This window comes from Ornithodoros turicata, chromosome 8 (genome assembly GCF_037126465.1).
Source record: "Ornithodoros turicata isolate Travis chromosome 8, ASM3712646v1, whole genome shotgun sequence".
NCBI classification, from domain to species: Eukaryota; Metazoa; Arthropoda; class Arachnida; order Ixodida; family Argasidae; genus Ornithodoros; species Ornithodoros turicata.
In genome coordinates, this window is record NC_088208.1 from 11094991 (window position 1) to 11116222 (window position 21232).

General features: G+C 44.3%; 2 protein-coding genes across 2 annotated transcripts in view; one reads left to right on the forward strand and one right to left on the reverse strand.

The window, feature by feature from the left end:
- LOC135367504 (atlastin-1-like) overlaps positions 1-21015 on the reverse strand; it is a 79788-nt gene extending 58773 nt beyond the window's left edge. The window contains exons 1-3 of the mRNA XM_064600804.1: positions 20828-21015; positions 20324-20654; positions 9356-9633 (exon numbers count right to left, since the gene is read on the reverse strand). Coding sequence (XP_064456874.1) covers positions 9356-9633; positions 20324-20654; positions 20828-21015 — 797 coding nt within the window. The remainder of the gene's footprint in view (positions 1-9355; positions 9634-20323; positions 20655-20827) is intronic.
- Positions 821-2690, forward strand: LOC135366315 (uncharacterized). The gene is made up of 3 exons (XM_064598988.1): positions 821-1005; positions 1390-1543; positions 1614-2690. Exons 1-3 carry the CDS (start codon positions 821-823, stop codon positions 2688-2690), a joined length of 1416 nt encoding a protein of 471 aa, XP_064455058.1.
- Positions 21016-21232: the final 217 nt, after the last annotated feature.

The following is a 21232-nucleotide window of genomic DNA, read 5'->3' on the forward strand; positions in this document are numbered from 1 at the left end:
ACCAAAATGTCCGTACACCGAGACGTCCGTTACCGTGGGGCGCGGACAATTGCTCACAAAAAGAAAGAAAGAAAGAAAGCTGCTGAGGCCGGACAATTGCTCACCACAGCACCGTTGAAGCCGGACAATTACTCACCGGGTCTCTCACCACACTTATATTGTGATTTTATTTCGCGTTTATGGCGCTTGACTTTTTTATGTTAGATGCACTTCATTTTTAGCTGTCTAAGCTGCTTCAAATAGCTAGGAAATCCACCAGTGAAGACGGGGAGGCGTGAGGTCGTCCAGGCGAGAGATGCAGGCACGCTTGAAGAGTCTTTGTCAGGACTTGCGTCCATCGGGCTTTCTTATCGGATTTTTTTCAAGGGGGGGGGGGGGGCAAAGCATGCAACCACCTTACCGCCTTCCGTGGCGCGGACTGATTATGATATTATTATGGCACGTGAGAACAAAAATCGTGACGTATAGATAGAGAGTGCTCAATTTTCACAAGTGGCCTTGCCCCCCTCACGGTACGCCCATGCTATTTAACACATCACAGTTTAACCACTAAAGTTCAGGAATTTTCTATGTCTGTCCAAGTCAGTTTAGCAGCCGCATTTTAGCGCCCGATTCGCGGTGTAGCAGGGCCGGCACGACTGAACAGCACGTATTAGGTTAGTCCAAGTTCAGTGTTTGCATTGCTATAGGCCCGACGCACTCAAACTTCATTGGACAGCCAGCGCCGCGGCGTGGCAGGAAAGGGCATTTGCTAACTGTAGCTTTCCGGCGCTTCCCGGTTGTCGTCGCCTGTTTGGGGCGTTGCAGCGCGTTCGTCGCCATGGAAAACGTCCCGCCTAGGCTACGATGGTCGTCAAAGGGAAAGTTTTGCTGCGTATATGAATGCCATAACAATCAGTGGGACTCCAGCAATGCAGAAACACCTGTCATCTTCTACTCCTTTCCCGGCAAGCCGTACGAGAGAGAAAGAAAAGAGCGTTGGGTAACTGCCGTGCGCAGGGCCAAGTAAGTGTATCCATTTATGTAGCATTCTCCACTAAACTTCTTTGTGGTCAAATATCGTTTTCTGACTACCGTATTCATTCATTCAGCCCAGACGGCAGCTCGTGGAAGCCGAAGAAACAAAGCGTGATCTGCAGCGCGCATTTCGTTGGCGGTCGTAAAAGTGACAGCACAAACAGCCCCTCATACATCCTCACGATATTTCCAGATGCGTATCGGCAAAGAATGAGGGACCTGCAGTGTGCTCGGGGAAGGCACGAAAGGTATTATCTGCTCCTGTTTTTGTTGCAAGATAGAGTTACGTTGTCAAAATTCCTTGAACACACCGTGGCAAAGTTTGCTTGTGCACTATATGAATGAAGACTCCTTTCCTTATACTGTGCTTAGGTGGAGCAAGCGACACATACAATCAATGCAGCTATTGGCCGATGTACAGGTTCTTGATGAAACACAACACATGGCACTGCCTGAAGCTGAGGACACGAACTCCTCACTGGACAGCACAGACCCTTTAGAATACACGTGTACTATGCTTGACTGTGTAAGTACTTCCGTGTTGGTAAGCTCCTTTACCCACATAACATGGTTCTATATTGTTTCGTTTTCTGCAGGGGACACAAACTGAAGATGACCAGTCAATGCCTTTGTGCGGGGCAACCATCGCAGCCTCATTTTCAGTTTTCCTATGCACAATAACTAGTGATGGAGCAGCATCACAAATCTTGCACAAGACTACAAGAGATGCATCTACATCCCCTGCAGTAATTGCAACAGTGACCAGTTCATCCGGGCCAACAGAAAGACAATGTTGGTTTGCAGGATACGAAAGTGTGGCATACAATTCTGATGCACTTCATGGGCTCACAAACGTGTCAGCTGCTGTGTTTGCTCTCCTCCTCAGTGTACTGCAAACTGCAGCAACAGTGCGTGAGGGTGATATAAGCCTTCCAAATAAGTTGCTGCTGTTCCTTATGAAATTGAAATTAGGCATATCGTTTGTATCACTCAGTTTTCTGTTTGGCATCCATCCATCCACAGCATCTCGAATATTCCAGTTTGTACTTTACAAACTAGCAAGTGCAACAAGAGACTGGATATTTGTTCCCAGCCGTGCATCTATACTGTCTGCAAGTCCACCTTGTTTCAAGCTTCACTATCCCACGTGTACATTTATCTTAGACTGCACTGAGATCCGAACGGAAACACCTCCAACAGTGCAACAACAACGTGCCCTGTTTTCAGCCTATAAAAATGGTTACACAGTAGTTAAATTCCTTGTTGGTGTTCTCCCAAATGGGATGGTTGCATTCATTTCAAAGGCATATGCTGGACGAGCAACTGACTCATTCATTACTGTCAACTCTGGATTTTTAAATCATGTACAGAGAGGAGATGTTATTCTTAGTGACAAGGGCTTCCCTGGGATAAGGACAGACATGAAAAACCTGGATGTTGTACTAGTGATGCCTCCGTTCTCAAGTGGAGGTCAATTTAGTGAAGAAGAGATGAGGACCACGTATAATATTGCACAAGTTCGTATTCACGCGGAGCGAGTCATACAGAGGATCAAAATATTCAACGTCTTAAACACTCAGGTTCCAGTAAGGCTCCTGCCACACATCGACAACATATTTCACATGTGTTGTGTGTTAGTAAACTTGCAAAGTCCTATCATCAAGGTTCAGTAGTCATGAAACTGTGCACACTGGCAGGGTAGACAAATGATGTAGGATTATTTCTCGTGTTAATGTGAAATTGTGCTCTGCATACGAACAGCCAAATAAATTTAACCCTTTGTAGTGTAGTTACCCTATTTACTTTGAAAATTGGTCGTGAATTGTGTGTGAATAGTAAAAATAAAACACCCCAGGACAGTATTGGTTAGATGCTGCCACTCAAAAGCAGACTCGCTTTATTTTGCATTTATGCAAACCATAAATTACGTCAGCCTTTGCAAATAGTGTTCAAAATAAAACTTCTCAAGCTTGGGCACAACCTCACACAGGAACTGTTCATCCCTTTGCACTAGAATATCTGCCTGCTGCTTTGTAGTGTACACATAGAAGTGGGCCTTCTGCACACCTGCAATGTACATCAGTAGCTGCACTTGAGTATAATAGGTATGACGCTGCTTTAAATACAGTTTGCATCCTGGAACTCTAAATATGGGACAGATGTTGACTGCGTCTCTTCCCAGTAAAGCTCCTTTCCTGCTCTTGAGAACGGGCACTTCATTTCAAGCAGCAGTGGCTCACCCCCTTTCCAGATGATGCCGTCAGGGCTGCCACAGAGCCAAGGCTGGCAGATGCTGATCATAACACCAGTCTGCAAAAAGTCAATGCATCAGTGAGCTTGTAAAGTATGTGTTGTATTTAGGAGACCACACCTCGTACACAGGAGCATGATGCCTGCTAGCAAAACTCAGTCTCGCTTGTGCCTCAGTCGAACTCCCTTTGGAACAATAAAAAAATGTTGTGCTGCAGGTGAAATTGACAGTGCCAGCAAATGCCCTCACCATATTTTGTTGCTGCATTGCTGAAGCGCCTGCTGTTCAGCAGGGGTTGCACCAAACCTTCTTCATTCACTGTTTTCGTCCATACACGATGTGCATTAGAGCTGGTGATCCTGCACCTACGCTCTTGATGCCACCTGGAAGACAGAGCAGGGAATGAACAATGATAGCAGGGTATACCACATGATAGCTATTAGGCAACGTTACTGAAAAAGAAAAAAAAAAGACATCGTGGGGACCACCTTTCGAACATGGCTTGCTTTCTTGTTTCAATTGCCAATTCAATAGCTTCCTCTTGTGTGACAACAACCCTCTCATTGTAGAATGACCACGCCGTTTCGGGGAGGCACACAGTGAAATTTCGTTTCGTTAGTGTAAGGGTCTGTGTTCTGGCAATACTTGACTCCATACAGTGGTACGTGTTACCAGATGGTGCACTATATAATTGTAGGAGCAAATCCCTGTCCAACTGCTCACTAACACTGTTTACGATACCACGAAGCAACGTTTCACATTCTTTTTCAATCGGCCATCTCTGTTCGAGGTTCAACATCTGAACAAATGAGCCCTCAATGCCTGGAAAATGTTCCAGGATATGGTTCGTGCAAAAACGGTCAGCATCTTTAATTCGAGCTGCCCCCTTTGGATCTGGAAGGGGCATATTAAATAAACTAGTTAGTTTACTCAAATGGGTAGGTCTGCTTGTTGTAAATTCCATAAAGTTAAAAACGTGAAAAAAAAAAAAAAACGCAACCAGCAACATGCTTCAGTCAAAGCTCACCTGCGAAAAGATCGCATATCAAGAGCTGGTTGTCGAGGGCAGGTCGTGTGGAAGGGCGTCCCCAACCACGTGGACGGTCTGTGCACGACTGCATAACGTCATTGTTGATGTACTGGGCAACTGCAGCGGTATGTTTGCATTGCCCAGCGATTCCGCCTTTACAGCTGCACGATGCAGAAACGATAGCTCTTTCAGATCCAATCTGGCAACGAAAAAAAGCAAAATTGCAATTGCGGCAACGATGCAAGAGGTAACCAATGCAATATATCTTCTTAATACTGAGGCTTACCTCAATTAAGACATCGTATGAATGCCTGCTTGTCTGCGCAACGCATTTGCCAGAAATCGTGACGTCTCGTCCAAGGGCTTCTTCCTTCACGCAGTACACATGTTCGGACTCCAACAGTTTTCTTCCTTTTCTAATATTGCTAGCACGGAAAAACTGTGGAATGCCTTTTATCCTTCCAAACCCACAAAATATCACGTAAGCACTCATTATACCCCGTCACAGGAACACCCAGAGTCAGTCAAACACCGTAAAGTACCGTACGCTGCGTAGTAAGTCGCAGAAATAGCAGAAAACTACAGTCAATCTGTTTTGGGATTTGCCACAGGTGGCGCTGCACGCAGGGAGCGGTGGCGCCGCCTGTCAAGCGCGTTGAGCCTATGTCCAGGTTAGTCTAAGTTCCCTGTTGACAGTTTCCCGCGCGCGACTGTGCATTTTATAGTTAGATAACATTTACTTACAGTGTTTATTTTGCAGCGGGGATTTCGATCACTTTATTTCGAGGTACATCGAAGTTCAGCTAACATTGAAAAGTCAAGTATATGAACGCCATAAGCAAGAAATAAAATCACATCACATAAGAACGCGAAATAAAATTACATATAAGGGCGGTGAAAGAGGCGGTGAGCAGTTGTCCGGCTTCAGCAGTTTTTTGGTGAGCAATTGTCCTGGATCCCTGCACCGTAATGTCAAACACAATAATGGACAATGCTGTTGAAATTGTCAATCCGGTTGTCCGAGACGGCCTCGTAGACGATTGGAAAAAGCAAAGGAGGGGACGACACATACACACACGAAGCTAATTCATTGGTATCGAAGAAGTGAGCCCAGTATGAGAAATGTACCTCTGCAGGAAAAGCAGTGGCCTGCTACATTTCAGAGAATAGCGTTTTTGAGTACATGTCTGTGGTTTCACGATGGCCTGTGTTTCGGTTTTCTTTCTGCCCTCAGTGACGCACTAAAGAAGACACCATGCTACGCTGACACATCCTATTTGTCCTTGTATTATTGATGACTTCGATCAAAAGTGAACTGTTTTCACCTTTTGCATAGATTGACTTCGTGCGAATATACCTACTGCGCAGTAACTGATACTGAACTTTATAATTGGAGATAAAAAAAACAGGTGATTATATTTTTCGTGTAATGACAAAATTTCTTCTAACTGTAACATTTGTTAGGCGCACAGCTAACAATACAGAATACATGCAGATATCGAAATTTCCCCGTATACTGTAGGGCGATCACCTGGTACCTGGAGGAAACCTGATACCGAAACCAGAACTTTACTCTGAAACGAGCTTATTTGTTTCTTTTTTCTTTTTTTGTTCTAAAACATAACTCGCTAGGCTGTGACATGTTCTCATTTTCTCATGACGATGCTCACTAAACCATAGTGGGTAATAAAAGTAATGCGGTTCCTTTTCTTTTCTTCTTTTCTGTTTTCCTTTTTACTTTTTTTTATTCACGGACATCGATATACGGCGTAGGCGCGCACGGGACCTTTCTTTTTTTCCCGTAGCAGCTCGGACTTTCTTTGTTACACATCATGCGCTATCACTCAACAGAGTTCGTGAAATTTCAGTTTGGCAGTCCGAGAGAAACCTCGCCGACGATTTTGTCAAACGCGACTCCTTTGCAGGGCGAAAACGACTGGCAAAATCTCAAAACACACGACACGGCCAAGCTCTACCGGTTTTCACAGCATTGTTTGTGTACTTGAAGATCTAGGCCAGAAGAGCACATTGTACTCCCTTGTGCGTATGGCAGCGGGATGACCGACGGGGTATCGAAGAGCATGAGGGAAAGGATAGGGAGAAAGGGGGAAAAGAACATGAGGGAGAGTTGAAGGTGGATACGCCACGTGGTGCCACTTTCGTGAACTAAAGCGGGGTGTCCGCCAATTCTGCTCATATCGTAGAAATGAGCCCTTGGCTCCGCCTCTTTTTTGACGGCTCGTAGTTTGAGCGCAAAGCTGCGAAGAAAGGAGGTTACATTGACACGCCACACAAGGAGGGAAAGTGTTACAAGCCTTATCCACGGAACAAACACACGCGGTGAGTGCGGGAATCAGAGCTATCTTATCAAAAATGATGTCAGCCGACGGCTTGTAACCCTTTCCCCCCTCGTGTGGCCTGTCAGCGTAACTTCCTTGCTTCGCATCTTTGCGTTGAAACTACGAGCCGTCAAAAAAGAGACGGAGCCAAGGGCTCATTTGCACGGATTTTCGGCGAGTTTATTTCGGCAGTTGCCAATGTATTACGAGTGGGATTATGGCTATACTGAGTAAAATGACCACGGGGAACCCATTTCCGCAAAGAAAACGTTAGGTTGCCTTGGGAAATTTCGGAGTTCAATTCAAGAAATTAACTTTCTGTCAACTGAAATGAAATCAAAATGTTACCAATATGTGGCAAAAGTTATTGGCAGAAAAAAATCCCTTGACCGCATGTCTCTCCGGGGCCTACGTTTTTTACTATGAATTTCTATCACGGTTGGTGGACCACCCTGTATATAGGGTGTCCCAAAAAACGTGTGATTGAATTATCATAAAAAAAAACTACGCCAACTAGAGTCATGCGGTCAACGGCATTTGTTCTTACTCGGTTTTTGCCACCGTCTAATGTGAATGTCGTGTAACGTAAGTTTAAGTATGTAAATTTTTGCGAGCTTAAGTCGGAAATTTTCCAAGTAAAGGTCACTTTTTCACCCCAGCAATGTGAAGAGCGATTCTAATTTACTCAACTTAACGATGATTGACAGGGATATTCAGGAGCTATCCCATCGGCAAAAAAAGAAGAAGAAGAAGCCGAACATCATGCTCTATACAGGGTGTCACAGAAAACGTGTCATTGAATTATAATAAAAAAAAACTACACCACCTAGAGTCATGCGGTCAACGGCATTTGTTCCTACTGGGTTTTTGTCACCTCCTCATGTGAATGTTGTGCAACGTAAGTTTAATTATGTAAATTTTTGCGAGCTTAAGTCGGAAATTTGCCAAGTAAAGATGACTTTTTTACCCCACCATTGTGAAGAGCGTGTCTAATTTAGACAAATTAATGATAATTGACAGGAATATTCAGGAGCTATCCCATCGGAAAAAATAGCCGAACATCATGCTCTACTGAGCTCCTACAGAATAGTCCACAATAGATTTTTCAGCGCAACCTTCGTCAGTCCGACGAAAGAACGTTGGAAATTCAGCAAACCCCGGCATCGCAGAAAGAGATAACACAGACATGGCTTATCGCGTCCGTCTTTCGCTGGGATAATGTTTTCCCTCTCAATTTTAGGAACTACTACTTTTTCTACTATCACTTTGGCTTTGGAACCTCCTTTCGTCGGAGTGAGAGCGATTGCGCTCAAAAAGTCATCGCGCGTTATGGTCCGGTGCTCGAAAAGCATGATGTTCGACTATTTTTTTCTCGGACACGTTTTCTGGGACGATCCAGTACATATACAGGGTATCCCCGGGGTGGGCTGGGTTTCCAACCTCCTTCCGTCGGACTGAAAAAGATTGCGCTAAAAAATTCATCGCGCGCTATCCTGTGGGAGCCCCATAGAGCATAATGTTCGGATATTTTTTCCGATGGGATAGCCCCTGAATATCCTGTCAATTATCATTAATTTGAGTAAATTAGACACGCTCTTCACATTGGGGGTAAAACAGTGATCTTTACTTGGGAAATTTCCGACTCAAGCTCGCAAAAATTTACATACTTAAACTTACGTTACACGACATTCACATCAGGAGGTGGCAAAAACAGGGTAAGAACAAATCCGTTTGACCGCATGATTCTAGGTAGTGTGTTTTTCTTTTCTTTTTTTTGCTATTATAACTCAATGACACGTTTTGTGGTACACCCTGAATGCAGCAGTTACCTATAGTCCTGACGAAGAGAGTGCCACTCTAGAAACGTCGGTCGTTCGGTTGCAATACCGTATTCTAGTTTTCGTGCCAAATTCTCCGCTATATAAACTAGTTCTTTAACTACTGTCTAATCAGTTGTCCACATCATTATGTATTATTTTACTTGTTTAAGTACGAAGGCAGACAACGTTTGAGCGGATGACACCATCCGCTCATACGTTGCCTGCCTTCCTTGGAATAAGAGTTCGCAAATCATAGCAGCGTCAGTGGCAGTATATATGCTGTCATGGAAACGAAAACTAGAGTTATGAAGACGAATCGCCATCGGTCGCATAGGAAGCCGGCAGTAGCTGCTGAGCGTCTGCGTCTAAAATTGTTTGTGGCGACTTGTTCAAGTTCACGACACATCGACTTTTTATGTCTACACAACATAGGAATGAAGCATGATATGAATGAAGCTTTGTTTATTCTAGGGGGCGTTGGCCTGCTTCATGCCCAACTCACCGCATCGCAAGAAGTTTCTCACAACGACGAAGTGACTACACGTTACTGTTTAGAGGGGACGAACCATAAGCCCCGTTGTTTCATTCAAGTTAGTCCATGCCAAAAACGAGTCTTGTATTAAGAGACGTATAGAAGTAAGTGAAAACCGGTAGCTAGAGGACAACCCCGATTCTACGATGCGTCCAAGCTAAAGTCACTGAGTTGGGAAAGTACCGCCATCCTGGGATCTTTGCCGCCGCGACCTTCGTACAACATTGGCGGGCGTAGCATACCATCTCAGTAGGGGCCGAGTCGCATGATTAATGGGCAATATACACATTGATCGTGATTATGAGCCATCAACCTCAAGTTTTTTCGTTGTTAGACGACGATGAACTGAAAAGCCTCTCACCAGATACGTCAAACTTATCAGAAGTAGCCACCTTGTCCCCAGGATGAGGCATAAGGAAGGAATCCATCTGTGGGAAGCAGGATCGGATGTGCTCGCGGATTTGTCGCACATCTTCATGTTGCTGCTCCGAAACCTTTAGCCACTTGTCCAGAACGATCGCTCCTCCTTCCGCACCATAAGCAGCATCGCGTAGGTAGCTCCAGTCTCGTACCAGAAACATAAGCTTCTGGAAAGGCTTCTCAGACGTGTTCTCTGCTGCAAGACGCCCGTACTCTGTGAAAAACTGCAAGCAGAAATCCATAATCGGCACTGATTCGATGATACTTTTACATTAGCGGTAGGTTCTCTTAGTCTTGCTCCAGTTCAGTTAAATAGCAGCTACTTTCGTACTTCCACTCTCGGCATCTGGGGGGAGAAGAATTCAGTAATTCACAAGGGAAGAGACGAGATAAGCTATGTTACAAACCTGTATTGAGCATATTGTTGGAGTCTCGGATTTTATGAGAGAGTGAGGATGCGATGTCTTAGATCTAAGCGAAACCAGTATCAATGCTGTCCACAGTCGCTTCAAGCATATTTTAGGGAGGCGCTTGACGAATCATTGATAACGCAGACCGTTCAATGGAGATCGTGGGGCATAGCATTGCAGTTCGGGGTCAGGCTCGGGTTCGACATTATGGGCCCGGACCTGGCCTAGGCCTGCACTTTCTCGGTCCTTGATCACCTAAAGCAAGCCCAACGGGTATATCCAATGAAGCTTGGGCTCAGATCGTGCAGTGTTCTACTGCAGATTTTAAAAGCTATAACACCACAGTGCAGGGGACACGGAAGGACCAAGGTATATATAAACAGGTAGCGAAACTCCCAAAGGGCCCTGCGTCTTCAGATGGCGCCATGATAGAGACTGTCAGCGCCATCCATCCGTTGCGCGTACTACTAATCTTGTAAATAAATGACGTCACATATGAGGTCAGCAGCATGAATAATAAGTAGTGCATAATTAGCCATGGCACGTTTGCATTCGCGTACTTCGTTTGCGTTGTATACCCTTCCCCTTTTCCTTACCGAACCATACCAGTCACCCAGGGCAGTAATACCAGACGAGAACAGAAAAGAATAAATCACATCAGGTTTAATGACACATATCAGTTCGAAATGCATAGAGCTATCACAGGTTTTGACGAAGGGTACGTGATAACCACAAATAAACAGGAAGTTTCACTTAACGACACACTGCTGCAGTTTCAGTATGGTGCCTGCGAAGTGAGTTGGATTTAACTGTTGTGCTCGCCAATAAGACGTGACTCAACGATCGTTAAGACCGGGAGCTCGCCGCTATCAACGTGATAACAAGGACGAATTCTGGTGGCAACACGGTGTATTGCTTCTATTGGAAAGCCTGTTCCGTGGAAAGCCTGAAAGGACCTGTTCCGTGTGCAAGCCGCCGTTCTGAAAAACTAAAGTGTTTTATAAAAGTCGGAAGATTGTGGTTCTTCTTTATAAGGAAGCTTTATTCGTGCAAGAGACACACTATAGTTATATTAGCGATCCTTCCGTGTTGCTCACTGATTAAATTCAGCAAGTCATTGAAAACTATACACGAGGACGGGTTCTGAAAAGGGGGGGGGATTTGCTTGGCTGCCCGTGTTTGTGCGATAAGGGTTTGTGATTACAGCACGTTTATCGCTTGTAAAATATACCAGCAAGCAGCCCAGTTCTTAACGCTTTTTATTCTACTGTAGATAGTGGCACAACACACTTTGTGTTGGGGAATGCATGTATGTGTGGCGATGTAAAATTTCCGGAAATTTTCAGCCTCTAATAAAAAAAAAACTTTTTCCTTGTGTATACCTTTGTAAAGAAATCAAAATGATGACGATACTGTTACTACTGGCTTCATAACGTATTTATTCCCATGTATATACGCAGCATGTATATTTTCACCTAAAGTGGTAAAAAGTTCTAACTCGCGACATACTCGGCGGAGGTTTGTGCGACATTCAGGAGTTACCTCCTGGGAACATTTGCTGCTGCTTAGTAAGGCTTTGGGTAATTTTTAATTAAGGGAACTTATTTTTTTCTATTGAACTTTGAAAATCGCCAGCGCACCTCACTTCTTTTTTAAAGAAATAGGATGTGATGTGATGTGAATAAAGGAAAAAATGGGGATGTACAGAAATATAAGGTGCTCCACCGACAACCGCAGATCTAACAAAAACTATTAAAGCTGCTATTAAAGCTAAAGTCCTACAGCTGGCTAACCTTTTCAGCGACTTCCATCTTTCATTTTAAAGGTATTGCAACAGAAATAGTCGATAAAAAAAATCAGTACAAATTACGCTTCAGCCCCGCCTGCTTCATTTTCGCAAAGAAGCACGCGCTAAACGTGCGTCTACACTCTTAGAAATGAACTTCACCACATAGCACGCTCCTAGCCAACCATCATCCCGAATGACAACGTTCTCGCCCCTGATTTGCTGAAAAGGGGAGGAGGGGCCTATTTTGTGCAATTATGCAGGGCACAAAATAGGCTCCTCCTCCCGTACCAGCTCCGGTGGCGCAGCGGTAACGCGTGCGCTTGGAGACTGGGAGGTCCGCGGTTCGAATCCGCGGGCCGGCTGTGCCGTCTGGGGTTTTTCCTGGGTTTCCCTCAGATGTGTAATAGGTGTATGCCGGCACAGTTCCCCTGAAGTCGGCCCATAGACGCAGCTATCCTCCCCCCGAGCGGATTCCGCTCGGTCTTCCACTTCACCCTCTCCTCCTCTCCACCACCTTTCCCTTCCCGAGAAACAGGCCGCCTAATCAGGCAGGCAGACCTCTCGGGTTCCTCCCAACGACACTCCTCCTCCCGTTTTCAACAAATCTAAGGCGAGAACGTTGTCGTTCGGGGTGATGGTTGGCTAGGAGCGTGCTATGTGGTGAAGTTCATTTTTAAGAGTGTAGAGGAGGAAGTGTCTTCGCCTTTTCCCTTGTTTTTGATAAGAGGGTCGTCACCAGCATCACGCTCAAAGCGGAGCAAAGAAAGATAAAACAAGAGGCGGGAACACTTCCTCCTCTCTCCGCATCCCCTGGGCGCTGTTCTTTGCGATAATAGAGTAGGCGGGGCTAAAGGGAAAATTTTACTGTTAGTATTTTTCGACTATTCCTGGTGCCGTGCTGTGCATAGGTTTTATTTGGTCTGTGGCTATACGTGGAGAACTTCATATTTCTGTAAAAAAAAGTGAGGTTCGCTTGACAATTTTCAAAGTTCAACCGCAAAAAATTCGCCGTGATTAAAATTTGCCCAATGCCTTCCTTAGTGGTTGCAAAGTTTCCAGAAGGTAATTGCCGAAAGTCTCACAATAATCCGGCGAACACGTCGGCAGTTAGAATTTTTCAGCAAGTTAAGGTAAACACCCTGTATAAGCATTCACGTGTATACTAATAGCCCACGCTTACTCAACCCATCCAGAGCATTTGGTTGACTGCATATACAGCTCCGAAGATCCTCGAACAATATTCAAGCCCGGTACATTTCCACGGAATGGAGCATCGCAGTGCAAAGTTATAGTGCGAAACGTACGAATCCCGCGTTCAAAACAACCAAGATGGTGGTGATGCGAATTTGGTGTCGGGATGTTGCTTTCCGGGCAACAGCACATCGCTTCGGCACAGGCGTTTCCGTGTGTTATTCACCCTTTATCTCTGGGTCGTCGATTCGCACGCAGAGAAATGCATCCGGCGTTCGACACCGGACGTACTACTTTACAGAAGTGCCATGAACATTGACATCACAGCAAAAGCGATGAATTAAATCCACAGCTCATCGGAGTGCTTCTTAGGCCGAATGTGGAACGGAACCTCGGGCGCCTCACAATGTGTTGGCGCACGAAGAACGCCCTTACGCGATGTTTTTGAAGATCTTTTCAGCCTTGGAGAGGCTGAAAAAATTAAAAAGAAACTTTTTATTGTTGTATCTCAGTTTTTTTTTCTCCTGTGTCACCAAATCATCATTGCCCGTATTCACCAGTCCCACTTAGACACTGGTTTAGTGACATCTGGTTTAAGTTGATCACGTGAGTACATCGTCCGCCAATCACGAACAACCACCCCGCTGGTCTAACCCGGCTACCGTGAGGCCCATGGCTGCCTTCATGGAGTTTGTGTGCACAACGCATAGGACTAATCTACGCTTCGGCGGAAATTTTTCGGCGAAATACAGGTAAGTTTTGACTTATGAAGCTACTAGAAGCGTTTGTAAGGCGAATGTTGTTGCACTCCAATCAATATTTGCCCTCAACGTCTCATTTCGTTCGCCGTTCACACGACGTAAACCCAGCGGCCTAGCGATGGTCTAACTCCCATGTATTTGCATAGGACTGATTTAAACTAGGGGTGGGGGTAGTTTAAAGCCGGTCTACCGCGGAGCAGCTGTGAATGAGCCTTTTGAGAAACAACCCAAAAATAGTTTTTGCTGGACGCTGTTTTCAAGTTTTCAATAGTTTTCAAGTCGAAATTGCGCGAATTAAGCAAAAAGAACGTTGTGAGGAACAGGTGAGCGAAGTAGGTGAAGTAATAAACCCGCCAGTGAGTTAAAAGTTAACGATCGGTATGAAGTGAAATTTTGAAATCCGCTCTCCTAATTTAGGACCGACATCGTCAAATTTAGTGATGTCAACATTGGCAGCTCAACACACAAGTCACTTTCCGATCCAAAGCTGACAGGAAGTCGTGCACAAGCAGCTGTTACTTCCAGCAACAAAAACGACGCTGATTGTGCGTGGTACTTTTAATACAGCCCCTAGTGCCTCTGTTATACATCACTAACAATAGTTCGTGCTGTGCTGCCGTTACTGGTTCTGATTGATACATTTAACGACTTGCTGCACACTACAGTGATCGCCGATACTTGTGAACGAGCTTTGTGTTCCTAGATTACTGTTAAGTGTTTCCTGTTAAAAATGCATCCATCGTGTTTGTCTTCTAAACTGAACGGAGGTCACAAGAGGGAGGGGAGGTTCCATGGAGCAGTTATACCTCCATGTGCCTTACAGCTATACAGCGGAGTATGGTACATGTTACCCAGCATGTAAAGGCACAAATATCAAGCACTTAGCTCGCCTTTGAAATGCTATGAGTGACATTCCAAAATAGTAGCATTGAGAGGGTACCTGGAGTTATATGTTGGATGTCCCAGTGCATTAACAAGGTACAATATTTCAGATCTGACTCTGGAAAGGGCACCATATGGAGGAAGCTCTAGATCCCCTTGGAAGCTTGATTTGCTTGCCCAGAAAGATGCAAGCCCCATAGGAAAGCACTATTGTGTTCTGTCATTATGAAAGCACTAATGTTTTTTGGAAATCACTATGAGCATGTTTGTTGGCGCAGTTTTGTGGTGGTGAGATCTGGCTATGCTTATCGGCTTCAATGCAGAGTGCTGCTGTATATGTCGACTGGGAGAAATTTTGACAAAAAAGCGTGTATTTAGGATATCAGACTTGGTTATTCGATAAAAGTACAGGTAGAAATATCTCGCAGAGGCATACAAGGAAATATTGTGAGCAGTGTTTTGCGTCGACGAATTTGTATGGACAAATAAGAGCCTTCACGGGGGCATATAAACACAACACTAGAGTCAAGCAGTCCATATAGTCATGATGTCTATACCACTGTCAGGTGTGTGCAGATGCTGCGTGCAAAATTGTGAGCAGGTTTCACCTTGCCGGTTCAGGAGAAAATCCACAGAGAAGTGAAGGTCTCAAAATTTTATAAGGACGCACATGTAAGTACATGTGTAGCTAAAATGTGTGCGCTACCACTTCCAGCACACCACACCAGAAGGGGAGGGCAAATATGCCAACAACAAACATTTCTGCAATGATGATGTACCGTAATATTAGAAAATATTCAAGGTGACAGCTACTTGCTTTTATGCTCACATTTATCATCTGCTAACAGTAGATGTGGCTTTGTAGACTGCCACCGCAAGAGACAAAACACAAGGAACCTGACAGACTTTATCAAAGCAACACATTTCTGGGATGCGATTACTGTCAATACAAGCCCATGACCATGATTCACACAGTGTTCCCCTTCATTGTGTGAGCAGCACTGTGTATACCCAACACTTTATTTCTTTTCTTCCAAATTATCTGTTATGGGCACAGCAGTGCCTGTACCTCATGCTTTTGAGTTGTTTCTTTGCATTAAATCAATAAAACTTGTTAGGTATTTTCACAAGGATTATTATTATTAAGGATATCAACTATTAGTTGTGAAGTGCAGATGTTTGTCCCATGCCACATGCTATGGAAAAAAAGAAATATTTACTACATTGTGCATGGAGACACAACTCCAATGCATTGATAGTGCAATAGAGCGGAATTCTATTGGGCAGTTTAGCATGAAAAGCAGAACCACTAGCTGACACTCTTACTGGCACAGGAAGTACCAACACTGAACAGTTGAAATTACTGCTGTACATTGGACATGAAGAGTGATTGAATATCGGAAATGCTATCTGTTACACATAACGAGCAAATAGAGATCATGAAAAAGGGAACTGTGATGGAAGGACATGTAGGGTGTGTCTGAGTCGGTGCAAAGAGAACCAGTAACACAATTACCAGTACCGTGAAATATATGTAGATCACAGGGACCTGTTGTTATTGGTAGTGCTGTTTTTCCACCTTGTACTGCGGCGCAAAGTACATTGATCTGTCTGAAACGTAGCTAGGCTGAGGACAGTCACCACGTGGCAGATTGACATTTGTATCGTCTGTGCTAAATCATGGGTATCAATATGATGTGACTGCAGATGTATGACAGATCATGTGATCTGAGAACACAGGCATGCTCATTTTTTGCAAGATTTCCTGGCAAATCTCACATGCTATGCATTCTTGACAGCTGTCATGATACTGATGTCATGACATGGCGGCGACACGGATGTCAACGACACTCCAGCTTTACACTGGTGTGATCTGTGCACTTGTTGTGAAGTCTCATATGCTGTAAGGCGCAAATCTTAAGAATAGAAAAACACGCCCCTGTGTAATCAGGAAACAAGATTTATTCTATACATCTGCATTCACATCCACATTGCAACCATGCCTCTATTTATCATGAATGCCCAATTCGTTCTGTTGTGTCTGTCTTCAATGTGTTCTAAATAGCTGAGTTCGAGCAATAAGTATAGAATAGTAGAAATTGTAGTAATACTGCATGAACCAAACCAATGGTCACTTCTAATATACACTTCACTTCACTGTACTTTCAATTATGTTGCAACTTCGTTCTCCTTACACCAGTACAGGTACGTGCTAAGTGCCCACGGTTCTTCCTTTTTGACATGTCCTGTATATTGCCTGATAGGAACAGGTACTCCCATTGCGTACTAGCTCATCTCTGCCTTGACTCACACTCCACCCCTAAATGCACAGCAGTGAATGAAGAATGAACGCAATATGGGCATACTACCGTCACAAAATTCTGATGTAATTTAGGGTGTTGTTATCAGCATCATTACAAATGATCTTAATATGTATGAATCTGTCACTCGAAAGCCCACAGGAAAGAGTGCCTATAGATGCTGTTACAATGCAAGACACTACGGCACTCATTTACATTTCGAAAGATTGAAGCTTCCTACCTTCACATCATCACCACGAGAATATGTGGTGCCTCAAGCATACTAGTTTTACTGCATAACTGGCACAAAATGCCTGTGACATATGTTACACCTTCTTATTTAGTTTGTTTCAGGAAAGCAGTTCTTCAATGCAAATCGTGAAGAAAACTAATTGTCGTACAGATATGTGGCTGGAACGTGACTAACCCTGCTTAAATGCATGAAAAACATGTAATTGTAAGAGTAGAAAACATTGCTTCAGGAATATTGCGGTTGTGTATGCAGCATTTTTCATTTCTTCTAAAGAGGAGTTTTGCACTACCTCTACCTCTGTTTCTTTTTCTAACCCTGCCCCCTCTCACTTGTTTTTGTAATGCACCCTTATGGGTACATAAAGTTCAATAAAGAGTAATGAAATAACTATATGCCCTTCCTGTGTGCCAACATAGATGTGTTTGCCCAAAATCTGTGAAACTGTTGTTGCTGTTGGGTGCTGTTAACTTGCAAACCATCCCCCCCCCCTCCCCATACGTCACCTATTAATTTCCAGAATACACCAGCTGAAGACATTGCATGTTCATCACTGGCTATTGTTAGGTGGTCAGCCAGCTAAGTTAGGTGGTTAGCCATGCAAAAACATCTATGTTATTTTTCTGAATATTAAGCGATGTCCCACATTTCTGCTCCCAGACTTTGTCCTTGATGATGCAGTACACCGCGTTCACAAAACTAATATACTGTCTGGTTGTGTAGCTTTCTGCTGACACAGCTGAATGAATATGTCAGCTTTTGCAAAGTTACAACTGCCAAAGTGTCTCAAAAGATAACATAAAATGTGGAAGAAAGATATACAATCCTGTATTTCCTAAAAAATAATAGCAGCACATTGTAGATAAGATGCATCTGATTTCAAGTTTCATTCTTTTCTTTATATGAGCTTAGTTGCATTGCATTCATTTGTCCATTGCAGCCTTCCACTTACTGTCCATTACATATCAATGCAAGAAGCTAGCAGACAATGATCAGTGCTGCTGTTTGCTTTGATATTCCATGGTGTTGTTTCTCAAGAAATAGCACAATCTCTCAACACACAGCTGTGCAGTTTATAACTGCGTGACTACGCAGTGCACAAATGCATGGGGCACATGCACAAATTTTTCAGAGCTTTACCATCTGTATTTCAGGTTGTCTGCAATACAGGACAGTGTAGAAAACTGGGAACAGTCAGAGAACTATAGCATGACTTGAAAGCTAAAAAAGAAAATTCTCAAGAACGCTGTATAGAGCTGCTGATGTAATCGTGCAATACCCTAATTTGCACAATTGGACAGTGGCAGTTCTCAGAGCAGCCTTGCCAAAGGAGAAGCAGAGGTCACACGGGCCTCTCATGTGATTTTACTGTCAAAGTTGAGCTATCTGTGTCACATTGAAGTGGTAACTGCAACTGCATCACCATTGAAATTCTTTCTGAACGAAAAAGTCTAAATTAAAAGCCTCAGCTGGCATATTATAGCATGGCATCAGCTGTGAGGAGTCTTTAGGCATTGGTGGTGGTGATTGTTTGGCATGTAATGGTGCAATGATAATGGAAGTGAGATTGTTTACAATGTCAGCATGAAGTCAAGAGAGGAGCTTATAAAGAATGAGCGCAGAAAAAGTCCCTGACCAGGTATGTAAGTGTTTGCTCAATAATATATGACTCTGAACAAGCAAGCACAATGCAAATAGCAGCACGGATTTGCTTGTAGCTGATGTTGCAGCTGTTGTTGTATGTGTTTGCCTGTGTCCATTGTATGTTTGCCCACACCTTGAAACACCATTATTGAGACAAATAAGACCTTCTGTACGAGATATTTGACCCATTTTAACAGCAAAGAGAAGATTGTTTGTGTTTTGTGTATGTGGTCTGAATAAACAACAAACTCTGAATGGCTCGGATCTATTGTAACGACACTAAAGTGTGCCCTTTTATTTTTGCAGATATGGCGTCTGTGATGTCAAGTGCGCTCAATATATGACTATAGGACAAGTGTGTACATTCCCATTCTGTTAAGTTCCAGCAACTGACAGTCACAGCACAGCCAGTCTTTGTTAGCTGAACAGAATAAATCACTTCAGTGCTTGATGATTTGTACAAGAATGTTATATGCAGAGATACGGAGATAAAGGAGGTCACAATTAACCATAGCACCGCACTGATAGAACGACAGGAGGTCACGACACTGGCAACTTCCACACAACTCACAGGCAGGGGCACCCTGGGTAACATAACGAAAATAGCGCTAACACGCACACACACAGGACGCGGATGTAAACAGGACTGCACAGTTCGTTTTCAGTCGTGCGCCCGAACAAACGCAGCCAGCGAAGCGATGCTTTAACGCGTTGCAGATTTGTGACACCTTGTAAAGTACCACGTCAATTTCTTGAAAGCACAACGCTATAAAAGTTATGCGTGTGGGAGTCCGATGCAGGATATGGCCACCCTTGCACCAATGTTCTTGCTGTTTACTTACAGGCAGCCTACCGTGACGATGCGCCTGCACACACGCTGCGCACATGACACCAGACTTGAAAGCGTAAAAACACGCTGCTGACATGCCCCAGCGATCGAAAGGCTATCTTGATCGTTGCAATTCACCACACAGGCCGCACAACAAACGATAAACAAGCGATGGTCCATTGAGGTGCAGTTATTATACGCAACCACAATCGACGACCGAACACTGACAAAAGTACAACGATCGCCTCCACGAGAATACGTACTCCTGCGTCTTCAATAACATGGCAAACGCGCTCTTTGTACATTGTTTTACCGGTCACAAACGCAAACGCAGGCTTAACCGCCGACCACCCACACACCATCCCGCAACCACCTGTAGCAGCGCCAGCCAGCGCCGCCTGAACTATTCTTGATCAACCTCATAACAAACAAACAAAAAAAAGAAAAGAAAGGGAGTCTTCCTCTTTGCGGCTTTTCCGTCGTCTGCTAATTTCTCCCTCCCCTCACCCATCTCGTGACAATGTGAATAATGCGCATGCGTTGTGGTCAAACGGGCTTCAGAGCCGGAGAGATCACGTGATCAACTTAAACCAGACGTCACTAAACCAGTGGCTAAGTGGGACTGGTGAATACGGGCACATGTCTTAAGGTGTCTTGCCGTCTACTCAATTTACCTATAAGGCTGAAAGGGATCACGTAGCATGAAATAACGGAAGAAAAATCGCCCCATAGAATCCTCCGTGAATGACTAAAACCCACATTTCTTCCCAATTCACCCGATTTTCCAGCATAGCCCCAAAAGTGTTGCCGAATTTGTTGATTTTAATTATTCGCGCTCTCTTAGCTATTCGATCTCACCTGCAGGAATTGAAGGTGATTCTCTTGAAGGTTTTGGGAGATGTTGTACACCTGGATAGAACTAATCAGTGTGCTGAGAGCAAAAATGGTAGTGCACTCCTTCATTGTTGCACCCTGGTAAAACATGCCCTCTGTGTCCATGAAGACGACAGCCACCTGCTTGCCCTCGGATGTTGTAACCGTGAACACTTCGTCCCACATGAGGATACCCGATGTGTTCCCGTCCATTCCACTGCGCCATGAAAATCCCTCAAATGGAGCATCAAGATCGGCGAGCCAGTCTTCAAATAAGCTCGAAGATACTGCGCATGCTTGACGATGCCGCATATATCTGCACGAAATGGAGAAATTTCTAATGACTGGCCGTGGCCAGTGAAAGATAGCGGATTGACTGCGGGCTCTGATTCAGGAAGGCCATTCAAGGGTGAATGACGGGCAATTTTTCACTCATAAAATTCCTACGGTATTCTACTTCTAAAACAAAGGTATGTGAGGAATCCACACCTCAGAAACAAGTTGAGCATAAAGGACTTTCCCTTCCGCATTTCTCCCGCCACGGAAACTACAGCAACAGGCTTGTCCTTCACGTCATCATGCAGCAAGATACGTCGCAATGCATTCTCGTCCAGTGTAAAGGTGTTGTTGGCAGCATCGTGAATCACGATCGGCTGAGGCCCGTTCTTCAGGACCATCGTACCACTGACCGTAGACCTGTCAAAATGAAAGCGTCGATGAACGAAACGTATAATACGTGCTGATCTTACACTCTCTGAACTGTAGGACGTTTTTGTAGTTTATATTACACCATCAACATCTTCATTATTAAAGTAGACACAACACAATCATACACGCTTTTCAACATGAATGACATCGCTCTAGAAGTCCTCTCTCAAAACTTCGCAGTGCGTC

What these genes read in the sequence shown, in the direction of transcription:
- LOC135366315 (XM_064598988.1), top strand. Translation starts at nt 821, where the DNA reads ATGGAAAACGTCCCGCCTAGGCTACGATGGTCGTCAAAGGGAAAGTTT. An exon ending in ACTGCCGTGCGCAGGGCCAA is followed by an intron (nt 1,006 to 1,389) that starts GTAAGTGTATCC and finishes TACTGTGCTTAG; the next exon opens with GTGGAGCAAGCGACACATAC. An exon ending in CGTGTACTATGCTTGACTGT is followed by an intron (nt 1,544 to 1,613) that starts GTAAGTACTTCC and finishes CGTTTTCTGCAG; the next exon opens with GGGACACAAACTGAAGATGA.